Consider the following 18065-nt stretch of genomic DNA (forward strand, 5'->3'; position numbering starts at 1 on the left):
GGTGGCCCAACCTGTTTGGTATTGCAGGAAAGACCTTTTCTCAAACCTCTGATTCCCCTCACCTGGTCCCTTTAAACTTTAGGTCTTTGCCGGGCATCTCGAATTTCCGAAGAGAGCGATACTTCCAGCAGGTCCACTAGCAAAGGCCTGGCTTCCCACCTTGGTCACCGTGGACTGGAAGCAAGAAACCTGTGGGGTTTTGCAGTACCCTGACATTTTGTGTTTTCTCTTCTCTTATAAGTTCTTTGCTGAGACTAGTGAGAAAAGCCACTCAGAAGCTTGGGGCAGAGGGTCAGTTGGCTTGTCCACATTGGGTAAGCAACACTGTCCTGTAAAATACAGGCAATGGTCCTAATTACGTACAGGCCTCTTGCTGCACATGATGTCTCTCAAAGCTGTGCAGGTGGCTCTGGACCGTGGAATCAGATTCATGCTCATCCCGAATTGGCGAGAAAAACCCTTCTGAAAAGAAAGCACAGATTTAAAACCTCCGCATCTGTTGACTTGCATAACCCTCATGAAAAGTTCTGGAATTGCACAAGGTATTATGAAATCAATTTTTTTTAAATGAACTAAATTCTTAGTTCAAGGTTCCTTCGGCATCAACCGCATCTCCCTCCAGAAAGGCGCTTCCCTAAAAATATCCCATATCTTCCTGTCTTACTTTTTTCCCAGAAACTCAAAGACCATTAATGGAATTGTTTTTTTTAAATGAACTTGCTTTTTTGATCCTGGATAATCATACACAACTCAAGTCCTCAGAGCTCCGTGGTTGAATAGATCCCTGTCCATCTTCCAGAGGAAGAGGGCTCCCTCTGAGGGAGGAGTTGGAGCTAGAATGTGGCACCCAGAAGACGCCCCATTGTCTGGGAGTCTCCAGTCCCCTCTTCTACAAGGGTGGCTATCATAGTAGACGCTGCTACTGACCACTGCAAAAAAAACCCCCAAGAGCTTTGATCAAGAGTTGAGGTGATGCTTTTCTTCCCAGGTGTAGACTGAGGTTTGGCACAAGGGGGCAAAAATGTCACTGCCCAGTGCTTTCCTAAACAAAAGCTCTATTTGCACCATCAGCCTGACTGGGAAATGCACTGGACTGGCAGTGAAAAGTTGCTCTTCTCTGAAGACAACTCCAAATCTAACATAATAATAATGTTGGTATTTGTTAAGCGCTTACTATGTGCCGAGCACTCTTCTAAGCGCTGGGGGAAATACAGGGTAATCAGGTTGTCCCACGTGAGGCTCGCAGTTAATCCCCATTTTACAGATGAGGGAACTGAGGCACAGAGAAGTTAAGTGACTTGCCCACAGTCACACAGCTGACAAGTGGCAGAGCCGGGAGTCGAACTCATGACCTCTGACTCCGAAGCCCAGGCACTTTTCCACTGAGCCACTGTATCAACTGCATGGGTAAAAAGCTGTGGGATGCCAGCTGCTGCCTCGTGCTTTCACCTCCTTGTTTTTCACCCTTTCCCTGCCATCGACTGTTAAAGTACCAGTGAGGTGGGCAGAAATTCGCTGGGAGCAATAGGGAGTCCGGTATCCATTTTGTCAAAAATGTGCTCTTCATTCTGCCTGTTCCCGGTCACATTGGCGTCATCTTGAAATACAGATCCATCACAAAATTATCAAAGGAGAGGCTATCTGGTACACTTTCTCCATCTCTCCTTTCCTTCTTGGACTTTGGCAGGAGAGACGAGGGCTGCGTGTCATGTCTGAGGATGATAGGATGAGAGGTCAGGACTTTCAAAGGCTGAGGTAACTGCATCTAGTTTTCTTGCTAGGTTTGCTAGCAGATATTTCCTAAATGGTCTTAACTGCTGTGTTGGAATATCACCTCTTTTTCCCTTTGGTGTGGCAAGTTATGCCTTGTGCCAGATTTCAGAAAGAGCTGGGTCTCTTGTTCCATTTGGAGATCTTCAGAAGGGCTGTGATCTCTTTTATACACTCACCCTCTCTGTTGTCTCCCAGGCTGTTGTCTTTCCCTCCTCTCCTCTCCACCTCTTACTTTCCCCCTGCCGGGTGGCATTTCTCTCAAGATTCTCCTCTAGTCCATCCCCTTCCTCCAGCACATTCCTCATCTCTCTTTACTCTTCTGCCAGACTCTTTGACTTTGGGTTTTTCTCAGCCTCTTTGTTCTGGTTCCTCATTTTTCATTTTTTTTTCTGGCACCCTTATGCCTAAAACTTTCTCTTTTTCGGCAACCTCCTCCCAAATAAAGCCTTCACCTTCCCTCATACAAACCTGGCCTCAAAACCTGCACCTCTGAGGATCCTCCATAGATCCAGATCCAATAGAGAAAGCATCTTCTTAAGGCCACATTAGGTAATTAGAAAATTTGAGTTTTTTGTGCAAGGAGGTAGATTACCAAATCAATCAGATGGCTGGGGGCATCAAATATTTTAGAGGAAAGCCGATTCCCCATTTTACATTGTTCTTTTTGGTATTTTCCATTGGCTAAGCTATGGTAGGATGGTGTGATTCCCCCACTCTCCACCTGAAATTGGGTCTTTGCCGTTGATTTAGAGCTCCTTAACTACAGTCACTGTGTGAAAGGGAGACTGAGTCTGGAAACCCACGACGACTTAAACCTACCCTGCAGAGAACTTCCCCCTCTCTTTTTTTCTCCACAGGAACCCCGGTGTGGTTCTACATGCAAATCGCACCGATAAGAAATGAACACGAAAAGGTGGTCTTGTTCCTCTGCACTTTTAAGGATATTACCCTGTTCAAACAACCAATAGAAGATGATTCTACAAAAGGTAATTTGCAGTGCCGTTCTTTTTCATCCGACACCCACATGTTAATTATGCCGAACTCCAGACTCATTCCCGGAGATGACGAGGACCGTGAATAATTGGTGCCGGGTATGGTGGGACCTGTGGGGCCAGTTTGTACTGCCCTCCCCCCCAGCACACTGCACCCCTCCCCCCCGCCACATACCCCCCACACACTTGATTATTGCTGAGGGCAATAATCAAGAAGAAAGGAGTTTGACCCATGGCAGGAGTGATTAAGGAAAACCTACAATCAATCAATGGTGCTCTACTAAGCACTTGGGAAAGTACAGAGTTGGAGATACCATCTCTATCCTTGGGTAAGGCTAACAGAGCCACCTGGCCTGGTTTTTTGTTTGGCATCTATTAAATGTTTATGGTGTCAAGCACCTATCCTGTGCTAAGCACTGGGAAGGTTACAACATAATCTTTTAAAACATGGTGCCTATCCCACATGAGGCTCACGGTCTAAGAAGGGTCAAATACCATCTTTAAAATTGGAATGAATCCGCACTTTCCCGGTCTGGGTCTGGTGAAGTTGTCCTCGGTCCAAGGGCCGGACTGGAGCATCTCAACAGGGCTCTCTTGCCCCTGAGTTTCTAGGGTTCTTAGTCAAACAGGAGAACCCCGTAGATGTAAGGCAGGCCAAGGAAAGAGATACTTTGTTTAGCTGATTGGGAGCCACCTTCAACTTCCAAGCTCATTCTACTATGGTCAGGGATGAAAACTGGGGAGAAAGCAATCTGTGTGGGCTATTCAGCATGGCGCAGTGGAAGGAGCATGAGCTTGGGAGTGAGAGGTTATGGGTTCTAATCCCAGCTCAGCCACTTGTCAGTTGTGTGACTTTGGGCAAGTCACTTAACTTCTCTGTGCCTCAGTTACCTCATCTGTAAAATGGGGATCAAGACTGTGAGCTCCAAGTGGGACGACCTAATAACATCATATCTATCCCAGCGCTTAGAACAGTGCTTGGCACATAGTAAGCACTTAACAAATACCACTATTATTATTATTATTCTTCAGCGGTCCGGCCACGGAACACCACTGCAGCAGTCTGGGGAGTCGATGTAGCCTCTTTCCTCTTTAATTTTCATCTCGTTTTTGGTGCTTAGCAGAGTACCCGAAGGCACAGAAGTAGATACTCTCAAAGACTTCTGAAAGTGGTTTTTATAATATGTTGCTTCTAATAATCTCCTAGGAGAGACTGAAAATGAAATGTCTTTTTCTAATGAGTGTGTCTTTTTGCATTTGGTAAAAATTGCTTTTTGGCCTCTTACAAAAGCGTTGATTTTTTTTTTCTGTTCCTATGAAATTGCAGGAAGGAGATTCCATTCATTTGTTTCCTTGTGTCTTATACGTGACTGTTGTCAGCCTAACTGAAGCAATGGTGCTTGTTGGTTAAGAGCTGGGGCAGAGTTGGAAAGGCAGTGCTCTGTGTTTTCACAGGTGGCCCACTTAATTGGCAACAAGTCCCCAGTGGAGACTGGTTCTTGACAGACCTGGCCTCCAAGCCTTCTGCAGGAGGCCTTTTATAAGCAAAACTAGGCCTTTCAGGCCAGGGGTGTCTTTGGTATGGCCTTTGGGGGTGGGATTTCTCTTGGGAGTGGCCTGAGAGAACTCTAGAGCAGGGTCTCCAGGACTCTTTTCTTTCCTCCCCCTCCGTCTTCAGGCCAGGCAGGCCTGCCCCTATGCTAGCTGTGCAGAGCGCTCAAAGATGTGCGAAGAGAGCATGTGCTTCCAAGAGGTCGGAGTTTTACTCCCCTTTTTCTGACAGGGTGAATCAATCAGTGGTATGAATTGGGCTCTTACGGAGGGCAAGGCATTGTATGGTGCTTGGGAGAGGGCAGCAGAAACAAGACATGGATTCCTTGCCCCTGTGTAGCTCCCTAACTGGGGATATAGGCAAGTAGAGATTATTTACAAATAGGGCAAGTAGGAAGAGAGAGCGGAAAGTAGTGCAAATAGAGCCAGACGAAGTAGCAGACTCTGTAATGAACAATACAAATGGGCTCATCGTCGTTATCATCAGTGGTATTTATTGAGCGCTCACTGTATGCAGAGCACTCTACTAAAGCGCTTGAGAGAGTACAGTGCAACAGCCCACAAGCTTACATTCTAGAGGGGGGAGAGAGACAGTAATAGAAATAATTTATACAATTTATAGATACCATACTCAGATGCTGTGGGGTTGATGGTGAAACAAATATCAAATTCCCAAAGGTCACAGATCCAAGTGCATAGATGACGCAGAAGGGAGAGGGAGCCAGGGAAAAGAGGGTTTAATCAGGGAAGGCCTCTTAGGTTGACATGACTACAGCGTTTGTCGGTTACTCGGGGAAGGCTCCCTGGAGGAAGTGGGATTTTTTAGGCAGGCTTTGCAAACTGGGGGAGCTCTGGTTCAGCAGATTTGGTGGGGTGGTCCAGGAGTGGTACCAACATAAGAAAAGGGCCAGAAGGAGGAGAAGCGAGGACGAGTTAGATGAGTGTAAGAGGAGTGAAGAGTATCAGTTGGGGAGCAAGGTGAAAGAATGCCACTGTGTAAGATACAGAGAGGGTAGGGGCTGAAGTGCATTACTGTTCAGAATCAGTTCGCAAAGATTGTCCATTAGTGCTTAGTACAGTGTTTTGCACACAGTAAGCACTCAATAAATACAATTGAATAAGCATCCACTGTGTACCACTGGACTAGTTGCTCAGTTTGGATAGACTCAGCTGAGGGTTGAGATTTATACACTTGCTGAGTCTTTGGCTCTTTCCACTTGAAAGAAAAGTGGAATCAAACAAGTGGATCTAGGAGTAAATTGACTTTTAGGACACCCTATAAAAGTCTCACTCTGAATTTGCTGCCTTCCAAGCTTACCTTGAGAAGGATTTAATGGTGTGAAAGATCCCTTACTTGTGTGTACGGGTTTTTTGTTTGTTTTCTTTTCTTTGGAGGGCACAGACAGGATGACCAGACACAACACGAATCTATAAGCACCTGTCCTCATGACCCCATCCCTCCGAGAAAAGTGAAGAGTGTGGCTGGACCGCTAGTGCGAGATAGCCTGAGGCAGAATCCTGCCTGTGGATGGAAAATCTCTTCAGGCAGCTAGCATGATGCGGGGTAGTCCGGTGCTAACGTGAAAACTGAAGGTGGCCATCTTTTTCCTCCTCAGAGCCTCAAGTGAGACAGAGATAAGATGGCACCTCCCCAGGTTCAAGCTTTCTCCCCTCTCTCATCCAGGGGACTGGAGTGGGGAGGTTCCCTCTTTCTCTCCTGAACTGAAACTAATAGTTGGGCCAACTCTTGAATTCTCCTCAAACTGAAAGGAAATTGGGGGAGTGAGGCTGCTGCCTGCTCTTTAAAGAGCTCTAGTGGTATTGATTTGATCACTAATCCCGTTGAATTATCTGGGCAGTGGGGATGTGGAGAGCCTAACCCTGCTGAACCAGAAAGAAGGCAGTTCACCGGCCCACCCCCTCCTCATGCCTTTCTTCTTCCCTCTTGCATCTCGTGCTCTCCCTCTCCATTCCCCCCGCCCAAACACCTTCCCCGTATACATACACTTAGGCTATCGCTGGCTCCAGGCTGTGTGGGCCGTGGCTATGGAACCTATGCCTTAAGTGGCCACTCACAGACCATTTTTAGGATCTCCTCTGACCACCTTAGGGATAACCTGTCAGCCAATGACTTGCTCTGAGAATACAAAAGATAACTCATTTCTGCTGACTGGGGCCATTGAGCCATTCCCTCCCAGTGGGAAGAAAGGGAGGGAGGGAAGCACAGCCAGGCTCCAGACAAGAAAGACAGGACTTTTTATTTCTTGAGCCCTGCATAGGTTCTAGCCTGAGGAACTAAAGGTTCACTGACAAATTTACTTGTTAGCCGATGTGACACATTTTCATCCTCCCGATTGAAATTCTGAAATTCTGTTTCTGCTGAGACCACCTGGACTAACAAACTCAATAGAAAACACGTGAGTACAGTGATTCAAAAGGGAGCCAACCACACTGTCATGGTTTAATTTGTCAGAGGTCCCAGTTGAAGTTTTTCTGACCCTCTGCAACCATCTCTTGCTTCCCTTTGCTCCTGAGCAGAGATAGCCCTATGTAAATAGCTTGAAGCATTTTAATCTTAATGTTTCAGCCACGTGGAAGTCCGTGGCCTAGAGGATAGAGCAAGGTCCTGGGAGTTAGAGGGTCTGGGTTCCATTCTTGGCTTTGTCACTTGCCTGCTGTGAGACCCTGGGTAGGTCACTTAACTTCTCAGTGCCCTAGATTCCTCCTCTGTAAAATGGAGATTCAATACCTGTTCTCCCTCATACTTAGAATGTGAACCATGGTTAGGGCAGGGACTTTCATTCATTCATTCAATAGTATTTATTGAGCGCTTACTATGTGCAGAGCACTGTACTAAGCGCTTGGGATGAACAAGTCGGCAACAGATAGAGACGGTCCCTGCCGTTTGACGGGCTTAGGGTCTAATCGGGGGAGACGGACAGACAAGAACAATGGCACTAAACAGCGTCAAGGGGAAGAACATCTCGTAAAAACCGATGGCAACTAAATAGAATCAAGGTGATGTACAATTCATTAATTGTACATCAATTAATGTAGATTAAGATAATTAATCAATTAAGATACACAGGGACTGTGTATCTTGTATCTACCGCAGTTCTTAGTACAGTGCTGGGCCCTTAAGTGCTTAACAAATACCACAATTATTATTATTATTGTTCAGTTTTTCAAAATGACAAGTGACCATTGGATGACTTCAAACGCCCATATGAAATTTCCGTGCATCTTGAAATTTATCCTGCATCATTTACTGGGGACCCTGTCTAATTCCCACCTATCTATTCTTTCTCAGCACTTAATACAGTGCTTTGCACAGAGTAAGTGCTTAATAAATAGTATTACTGCTACTGCTGATGTAGGATAGTGAGGAGAAGGAGCATGGCCTAGTGGAAAGAGCTTGGGTTTGGGAGTCAGAGAACTTGGGTTCTAATTCTGGCAACACCATTTTCCTGATGTGTGACCTTGGCAGCTCAACTTCTCTGTGCCTCCGTTCTCTCATCTGCAAAATGAGGATTCAATACCTGTTCTTCCTCCTACATAAACTGTGAGCCCCACATGGGACCTGATTATCCTGTAGTTACCCCCAGTGCTTAGAACAGTGCCTGGCACATAGTAAGTGCTTAATAAACCATTAAAAAGAAAAAAACCCTACAACAACAACAGCCCTCATTCTGTAGGGGGAAGGGATTTGGGGGCTTCTGATTGAGGGATAAGTGTATTGTGTTGGGCTGAGCTCACAGCTACGCCAAACTGAACCGGGCTGGAGGGATACAAGGAGCATAACATGGTTCTGGTGGAGGTCAGGTCAGGGATGCAATTGCTCATTCTTGGGGCATAAAATAAATACCTCAAACCTCTCCAAGAGGTGCATGCAATAAATAAAACAGTAATCAAGAAATGGAAAACCTGGAATTTGATTGGACTCACTTAAGAACCTTGAGTTAACTTTAAAAAGTCAGTGAAATCTAACTGTCAGGGGCTAAGACCTTGGTGAGAGGTGTTAAAAAAAAAAAAAAACTCAATGATCATCATCCGAATTGAACTTAAAATAATGGAATAAAGAAATGAAAGTGACTTATTTTCTTATACCAGTCGCTTCTCGTCTTAAAGCCTTTTAAGTCCTTTCCATGCATTATTTAAATACCCGTAATTATCGAGCCAGAGAACACTTACTCCGAAAACTGTTAGAGGGAGAGAGAGCATTCTGTTCTCTCTTTTCCTTAACTGATGCAGCGGCACAGCTGAGTCTGTCCCTGGTGAGCATGTTGCCGAGGGCTCTGACCTGCTAAAAGCTAATCGTGAGGCCTCCATTATGCATTCTTTTTCTGGAGCAAAGATGTTGGCATTGTCTTCTTCTTGAGGAGACTGGGGAAGCCACCACGATAGTAACTCTTGTTTCCCACATTGACGTTCCCTCGGCAGGATCCTGCTAAATTAGAACTACGGAGCTGTTCCATCTGGCCCTCCTCCTTGGGTGATGTACAATTCACCCTTCCCGAAAATGTTGGCCTCTGCATCCGGACACTTGGGCCACTGTCTTGGTGAATTTCGAGTGTGGTAGACAAACAGAGGATCACGTATCTAAATATTCAGTCGAAACTGTGATGTAAAATATCCCTTTCCAAGGCTAGGGAAAGTTGAGTAGCTTTTAATTTGAAATTCTGGACTCTACAGCCTGGAAAGCACATAATACGGGAGTCCCAGAAGTTTGTCCGTTGAAACTGAGTAGTGTGTGTGGACTGTTCTCCATTATTCATGGGAACTGAAAATGCATTCTGAAAAATGCAATTGAAATAAAATATTAATGCCTCCATGCAATTACCCTCACCCATACCAATGTATCTTGCAATATGGACAAATGTGTTTTTAAATCTGGGAGTTGGAGTGTAGCAGTAGCCCAGAACTTGCGGAGAGCTGTTTAAGAGGGTTGGAGATGGCAGGCTGACAGCAGGCGGGGTGGCCGGGGCACCTGGCGTGAGCAGGTGTGGATACCGGGAGCCAGGGCTTTGGGGTTTTGCTCGGATTTATGGGTGCTCTTCGCCGGTGGAATCATTTCAGGATCTGTAGAGAGACTAATTAAACTATCTTTACCAGCACATCATGAGGATTAATTATCGGTAGATGTCTCTCAAGAGCAAGGAGCTCCTGAGGAAGAGGCCTGGTAAATACCAGGAAGGATGCCTACGGCCTGGATTTCCGCCTGGTCCCGCTGCTGATCGGACTCCTTCACGGTCTGAGGCCCGGGAGTTGGTGGTGAAGAGATGGGTTCTTGGTCTCCCATCAGCAACTTCCTATGAGGGCAGGGGGCTGCCCCTGAGGGAGTAACTTTTTGACTTCTTGGCGCCTGCCGATGAGGTGGGCTTCCAGCTCGGCTCTGGCTCCTCCGATAATTTCCCTCGCTGAAGACCCAACCCGTCCTCCAGGTAGAGTGCGTTGGAGGCAGGTTGGGGTGGCGGCAAAGGCTCTGCTGGTTTCCTGTCATGACCCCATATTCCTCCAGAAGAGCAGAGTGGCTTAGTGGATAAAACATAGGCCTGTGAGTCAGAAGGACCTGCCACTTGTGTGCTGTGTGACCTAGGGCAAGTCACTTCACTTCTCTGTGCCTCAGTTACCTCATCAGGGAAGTGGGGATTAAGATTGAGCCCTTTGTGGGACAGGGTCTCTGTCCAATCCAATAACCTTGTATCTCCCTCAGTGCTTAGTACAGTGCCCAGCACTTAGTAAGCACTTAAGAAATGCCACCGTTATTAGTATTATTATATCATCCACGAGGCCGGCTGGGCCCACCCAGGATCCATCCTCTCCTTCCACTGACTTGGACGCGATCCCTATCCCAGCACAGTCTGGTGTGTGGGAGACTTTTAAAAATTGCCTAGATACATTATTTAAAGGTAAGGGTATAAGGCTATAAAATAATACCATTTTGAAGATGGATAGTTGAAAGATTAATCTCACATGTTACCTTTGGTATCCAGGACCTTGGATTCATCTAGTGGCATTTCTCCCGTGGTTTCAGAGATGATATAGTTCTGTGGCATTCTTGTGGATTGGTGGGGAGTAGTCAGTGTTATTCCCATTTTAAAGTTGAAGGGACTCTGAGGCCCAGATCTTCTTCAGTGACCCAAGAGTCAGTTGAGTGGAGCGGAAGCTGAGTCCGATCTGATCTAGTGCTCGCTCCTCTAGGCCTCTCAACCTCTCACAGCTCAAACTTCCCAAAGGTATCAAGGCTGCAAAGCAACACTTACCCGGGGACAGAATCTGTACTCGAGCTTCCCATGAGTGCCACCGTCCAAATAGCTGACGTTCCATAGCGATGGAAAAGCTCGAAGAGCCCGTGATGGCAGAGAGCCAGAAAGTATGCAGAGAGCGCCGTGATCTTTAGTCCCCTGACATTTAGACCCCGGTGCTTTCTTTTCGATGCACGCCACATGGGCCTGAGCTGATTTGTCAGTTAACATTAATATTCAGCTATTGGTATTTAATGGTGGAATCATCTGGCCACTCAAGAGAAATTTTCCAGAATGGCAAGAGGTTAAGCATAAAATTAAACTAGCTATTGGCAGGCATTATACTGCATGTCATAACCAAAGACCTTTAACTCGAAATGTCCGTCAGTTGAAATGTTGTTCAGTTTTAGCCAAAGCATATGTAGTGAAGGTACTTAAGCATTTTCGCGTGCCTGTAGGGGTTGATGGATGGAGCCTGATTTGTTATAAAATGACAAACACATGGGGCTGAAATACTTTTAAGGAGAATGTGCTCTCCGCTGTGGACAAGCACATAACTGCCATACAAGGTGGAACTTACTTTTCTAAAGCTACAGCTGGGATTTTGTGTGAAGAGAAGCCCACCAGCCAGCCCCTAAATTTAGGGTGATTCCCTGTTGGTCTAGAACAGGAAGTAAAGAACCCTAGTTTTGTTTATGTGACCTTTGGATACCTCTTGGGGGAGAAAGTGTCCAGGGCCAACATTTCTGCAGACTGATACTTCTATTTGGCTTTTTGGTGTGCATATGTAAAAGTGGATCTTGCTGTAAAAATTGATGACCTCAAAACTGGGACTCCACTTCCCAGGTTTTTCTGCTCAGTTCCTCTGAAAGTCTGATTTAATGAAGCTTGGGTCATCACCCGGGAGAATGGCTTTTATCGATCTGCCTGAGAGTGTGTGAGCTCATCGTGGGCAGGGAAGGTGTCTACCAACTCCGCCATATGATACTATCCCAAGCCCTGGTATTTGTTAAGCACTTACCGTGTTCCAGGCACTGTAGTAAGCCCTGGGTGGGATACAAGCAAATCTAGTCGGACACAGTCCCTGTCCCTTATGGGGCTCTCACTCTTAATCCCCATTGTACAGATGGGGAAACTGAGGCCCAGAGAAGTGAAGTGATTTCCCCAAGGTCACACAGCGGCCACGTGGCAAAGCAAGGATTAGGACCCAGGTCCTTTGACTCCTAGGCCCGGGCTCTTTCCACTAGGCCACGCTGCTTCAAATAATAATGATGGTATCTGTTAAGCGCTTATTATGTGCCAAGCACTGTTCTAAGCACTGGGGTAGATACAAGGTAATGAGGTTGTCCCATGTGGAGCTCACAGACTCAGTCCCCATTTTACAGATGAGGTAACCGAGTCATGGAGAAGTTGCCCAAAACCATACAGCTACTAAGGTGGTGGAGCCAGGATTAGAACCCACGACCTCTGACTCCCAAACCCGTGCTCTTTCCACTGAGCCACGCTGCTTCTCTGATACGATCACAGTGGCTCACAGTAACGAAGGAACAGATGACTGTGTCCACCGAGTGGATCTTGGAGGAGAGAGTCCTTGGGCTCCCTACTCTTTTTTTTTTTTTGTAATGGCATTTGTTAAGCACGTATTGAGTGTCAGGCACTGTACTATGAGCTGAGGTAGACACAGTCCATTTCCCACATGGGGCTCGCGTCTTAATCCCCGTTTTACAAATCCGTCAACTGTGTTTATCGAGCACTTACTGTGTGCAACATACTTTACTAAGCACTTGGGAGAGTACAGTATAACAGAGTTGGTAGGTGTTCCCTTGAGAGTCTAGAGAGAGTCTATGGATGAGGTGACAGGCACATGGAAGTTAGAGGCAATGCCAACGCCTACCGTGGCCATCATTATTATTATCCCAGGGACCTGAGGGTTGGACAGGAAGGCCTCTGGCACCTGAGGTCCAGAGGTGGACAGAGTCACTTTGACTAGCTTGATTGAGCCGCTCAGGACCTCCTGAGCCAATCGGCGGCTCAGCCCTGGCAAGCAGGAATGTGGCAAAAACCGGATCCAGGCAGACCAGAGTGCTTGCCGAGTTGGTGAAGGGCAGGTGCTTTTGGGAACCAGTTCTATCCTCTGCCTCGTTCCTGTGGACTTGGACCTCTGCTCCCTAGAGACCAGTGCCTGAGCTTTGGGCCTGCCTCCCACTGTCACGGGCCCTCCCTTCCCTCCTGCACAGTTGTCTGGACAGACACCCCGCGGGCCACCCCGCAGCAAGGCCATCGAGAGTGGTGGCTGGGAAACCGTAGGAATGTCCTGATTTGCGGTAGGCGTTAGCCACCCGAGCCACTCCAAGAGCACGCCGAGTGACTCACAGCCTGGCAGGGTGCTGAGACGCTGAAATCTACTGTGTCAATTAGCTGCAGCACTCTGGTGCCAGCCCCTCACCGTTGGGTGAAAATAATATTCTCGTTGCCGGGAGACCATGGCTAGGCGCCTTTAGACAGGAAACAATGATGGAAATCATTGTTTACCGAAGCGTTTTCTTATGGATTCGGATACTGGAATTTAGACTGATGCATCGATTTAAATGCCTTCATTATTTCCCCTTACTTTTTAAGATCAAACCACCCATGACAAAGAGGTTAATTGCCACCCAATAGAGCAAAACTAATGTTTTATTAAGAAGAAGATGGCACTCTTGCACTTTTAGCAGAACAAATGTTCTAATAATGCCAGGAGCCACTTGGAGAGAAATCGTTAGGCTTTTCATCTCTCGATGAACTGCTCTTTTGTCTGTCGGCGTGTGAGGGCTGAACAGAACCAACAGTGTTGCTGGGCTGCCCCTTGCTAAGGGGTTATTGGTAAAGGCTCCGATGGAAAGTTGGTGCCAAACAGCCTGTTGCCTTTCGACTCTGGCTGAGCCAACTTAGTCTATGACTTTCCCGAAGTTTCACTGTACCGGGGGCCTCTCTGGGAATGTTTTTAAAATGGTCTTTAAGTGCTTACTGTGTGCTAGACACTGTACTAACTGCTGGGGTAGATGCAAGCTAATCAGGATGGACACAATCCTTGTCGCATATTGGGTTACCGGTCTTAACCCCCAATTTACAGATGAGGTGACTGAGGCACAGAGAAGTGAAGTGCGTTGCCCAAAGTCATTCAGCAGGTGAGTGGCAGAGCCGGGACTAGAACCAGGTCAGCTGACTCCCAGGCTTGTCCTTTAACCACCAGGCCCTGCTGCTTCAATTGGCAGACACGGCTGATTACAAGTAATTCTGAAGTGTACAGTGCTTATGGGCGTGACGGAAATAATTTCTTGAAAACCTGTGATGGTCCAGTGGTGTAGGTTTCTGACAGAGACATAAGGGTAATGGCCTGGTAGTGTGCCCAATCAAAGAGCAGCCATCACTCTGCTCCTCCAAGCTTCCGGTGCCACTGTTCGAGGTAGACTAGAGAGCCAGAGGGGATACTGGGGTGAACCAGGCTGATATTTCTTCAGAGATGTCACAATAATAATAATAATATTTGTTAAGTACTTTTGTGCCAAGTACTGTTCTAAGCAATGGGGTAGATACGGGGTAATCAGTTTGGATATAGTCCCTGTCCCACGTGGGGCTCACAGTCTCAATCCCTATTTTATGGATGAGGTACCTCAGGCACAGAGAAGTTGAGTGACTTGCCCAAGGTCACCCAGGACAGGTCCCTCAAGGCACAGGGACCGTGTCTCGTTTCCACCTGTGTATCCTCTCCCAGCGTTTTGTTCAGTGTCGTGCACACAGGAACCACTTGGTACAATTTTCACTGCTACTGTAGAGCCTCAGTTTACCAGTTGCTGCCTTCATCCAAGCCTTATACTGATCGATCTGTTTCATCCTCTGTTACAGATTGTTTTTGAAGTCTGCTCCGGAGTTTCAGGGGCCAAAAGTACTGCAGTTTGTGGTACTCCCAGTGACCCCCAAAACAAGTCTTCAACCTGCCACAGGGCTGGAACTGTGAGAGGAGTGGGTGGGTCAGCCACCCGATATCCTTCGGAGGAAGGGTTGGAGAAAAGAGTCATGTCCCTGCCTCTGTCCAGGGTGCCGTGGAAAGGGTGGGCAACCAACGTTGGGCTGTAGGTACCCCCTGCCCGTTGGGCATTTCCAAGGCGGTCAGTGGATTGGGCCACTGCAGCTGGCATGACGCGTCTTGCTGTCGCTCCAGGGCCCCTCGGGTTACTTCACGGCAGCTGGGCACCCGCAGGCTTGGCAAGGGCTGGGGACCACATTGAGCCGCCGAGTCTCTGGGACCTGCTCCAGACGTGGGGTGGGATGCACAGCTCCCCTTTCCGCCCGCCCCCCCGGTCCCTGAGGCCGCATCAGTGTAGAGCTTGGCCTTGGCTCCCGGCTCTGCTTCCCAGAAGCAGCAAGCGTGGGGTGGGAGAGGGGGCTGGAACAGGGGCACGCGATGGACAGCCTCCCCCGCCAAGCAAAATTAGCTAGTTCTGCCACTCCGTGGCAGAGTGGGAAAACTCTTTCCACCCCCGAGAATATGAACAGCAGAATTGAAAAAGAGAGGGCGGGAGGCATTAATCAAATCTCCGACCGTCACTTCTTTTTGTCATGTAATGATACCCTACTACAAACACCCACGGAGATAAAGCTGCCGAGACAGGATGTCATTGATGCTTATGGTTGCCTCACAGAATTGGATTCTTTAGTAGAGAAGCTAGAGGACACAGAACCCAACACATGCATGAGGAAGTGTATGTGTTTACCTTCCCTCCCCGCAAACATACAGAAATAAGATTGAGACAAACCCGCAGTAGAATTCTGTATTGTCAGCGTTCAGATGTCCCCTGAGGTGGGGCCCATTGCATCCCTGGACTGGAAATCGTCTAGAATTTTAGTCACCCAGGGTGGGATGAAGGCAGGGCCTAACTGGACCAGGTTGGAGAGTACCAGAGGTGATAGCTAAAGGAAGAAGATGGAGACAATAAAAGGGGGAGGAATCCGGGCATCATCTCTAGATTTCTGGGTTTTGTAAAATTTTGTTTAAAGGTGAATTTTTTCTAAAGTGAATTGTAACTATCACAATTCTAAGCCGATGTGATATTGTTGCTCTAGAGGGCAGGGGCTCAGACTCCAGCAACAATCCGATCAGTGGGTCCCACCACTGAGGCCAGGGAATGGAAAATCCCAGGTGTCTGAGCATCCTGCCCTTGCCCCACCACCCCGAGATAGAGAGCGTCCTCTCCCGGCCCCCTGCAAAATCAAGCCCAGGATGAATTTGACTTTTTGCATACATCCATTGGAGACCAGTAGAGTTTTCTAGCTTGGAATGTGCATATCTCAACTACTGTTTTTTTAACTTTCATTTCCCTCAAAATACTTCAATCCTTACCCCAGCCCCATAATACTTACGTAAATATTCTTCTAGTGAAGCAGTGTGGTTTAGTGGAAAGAGCATGGGTTTGGGAGTCTGAGATCGTGGGTTCTAATCCCAGCTCCTCCACTTGTCTGCTGTGTGACTTTGGAAAAGTCACGTAACTTCTCTGTGCCTTAGTTACCTCATCTGAAAAATGGGGATTAAGAATGTGAGCCCCACGTGGGACAACCTGCTAACCTTGTGTCTCCCCCAGTGCTTCTAACAGGCTTGGCACATACTAAGTGCTTAACAAATACCATTGTTACTATTATTTCCCCTACTCTAATCTGTTTTAATGTCAGTCACCCCCCATAAGCTCCTCGTGGGCAGGAATCGCATCTACCAACTCTGTTGTATTGTACTTTCTCAAATGCTTAGTGTTCTGCAACCAGTAAATGCTCAATAAATCCAACTGATGGAATGATGATTTTTCCAGTCCATTTTCCCCGGTCTGACTCGGAACGGTGCTTGTCCTTCCCGTCCCCCAAGTTAGGTGGGGTCCTAGCTAGAACAGGTTGGTGGCCACGAAGTGAGGCCTCCTCCAGACCGCTGATATAAAAACAGTTAATACCTTGTCGATTGTGTACACAGCCCATTTCCACCACATCAAATCTGACCTGAGTTGACACGCAAGAGAGCTGGCTCAGGGCGGCACTCCCTGCTAACCACCCCGTGTTCTGCCCGATCCCACCTCCTCTCCCCCGCCCTCCCAGCCCCAACAGAAGCGCAAACAAGATGGGACCCATTTTCTAATCTGATCACTCTCTTCAGATCGGTGACCTACACGTTAGAGAATAAGGTCAGTCTTGGCTCACTGACCATCTGCTGCCGGAAAACTCAGAGTGGCTGAGGAAGTGGGAACAGCTGTGACCACAGATGCATTGTGACCAGATCCCAATTCTTGTCTGTGGTGGCTGGACCGAGTTTTGGTAGCCTAGGAGAGGGTCGTGGCCCCTTTTCTGTGGTGGCCAGGGTGGGTGGGGAAAGGTCGTGGGCTGGAAGGTTCCTGCCAGCCTTCCGTGGGTCTGAGGCTTCTTTTGGCAAAGTGAAATGTCTACCCCATCACAGCCATGGGGCAGCCTGCAGTTCCGCTCCTGGACAGGACATAGAGATACGGTCCAGAGCTTAAATGCTGAAAAAGACCTCATGGCCGGGATTTCTAAAATAGTGAACCTTGTAGAGAACACCGGCCAGCCATCTCCTGGGTAAGCATCTTCCAAGCATGAGTCCGTCCCATGCCGCTGACCGTGAGATGGTGGGACCGAAGGAACTGCCTGTTGAGAACAGTCACTCTTGATCTCTTCCTTCTCCTTCACCTGACTCCCTGTTGATTCTTTCTATCACCCTTAGGCGACCGTGCGACGTTTAACTCGCAAAGAAGAGCTAAAATGAAGATTACGGCACTAGCGCGGGGATTGTGGGCTATTAAATGTAGTTCATTTCATTTGGATGTGTTTGGCTCTGAGTGCATGAAAACGTTTACATATTTAATATGCTTACAGGAATATTTAATTCTTTGGTACAATGGCAATATTGCTTCACAGGAAATTAAACCTTTTTTTCACATCCCATTTTCCCTTTCTCCCCTTCCTTCCGTTAGTGCAAATTTGGCGTGCACCCTTGACTCTCAAAAGTGGGAAGGTAGTTAAGTCTTTTGCTGTGTCAGCTACCTCTCTGCTTTTCCTCTCTCCCACTCCTACCTTCTTTCTCGCCCCCCTTTTCTCCCTTCCACTTCCTACTGCTTCTAGAGAGGCAGGCCTGCTGGCTCTGATCATGCCAGGTCCTTACCAGTGTTTGACTCCCCTCAGTCAATCAATCAATCAATCAGTCCCCTCCAATCCAGAAGAACAAAAAGACCTTAATTTTGAATGCAGTGTTTAGTGATGATTTATGGTAGAGTTCTGAATACTAATCAGAAAATGGATATTCATTTTAATTTGGAATATATAATAGCTCATCAGTCCAAATGTCAAGCAAACTGTCTGTCATAATTCTGCATGTGAAGCTTACACTGAAAAGGGGGATGTGTGCACTTACTAAGAAAGTAGATTCCCCAAATAATAGTTATAAAAGTCATTTAATCTGATTCAAACCTCTACT

At 47.3% G+C, this 18065-nt stretch overlaps 1 protein-coding gene across 1 annotated transcript in view; it reads left to right on the plus strand.

Moving 5' to 3' along the window:
* Nucleotides 1-18065, plus strand: part of KCNH5 (potassium voltage-gated channel subfamily H member 5) — a 94982-nt gene that overhangs the window by 21323 nt on the left and 55594 nt on the right. Inside the window, 1 exon segment of the mRNA XM_039914112.1 lies at nt 2631-2759. Coding sequence (XP_039770046.1) covers nt 2631-2759 — 129 coding nt within the window.

Source organism: Ornithorhynchus anatinus, chromosome 14, assembly GCF_004115215.2.
Source record: "Ornithorhynchus anatinus isolate Pmale09 chromosome 14, mOrnAna1.pri.v4, whole genome shotgun sequence".
NCBI classification, from domain to species: Eukaryota; Metazoa; Chordata; class Mammalia; order Monotremata; family Ornithorhynchidae; genus Ornithorhynchus; species Ornithorhynchus anatinus.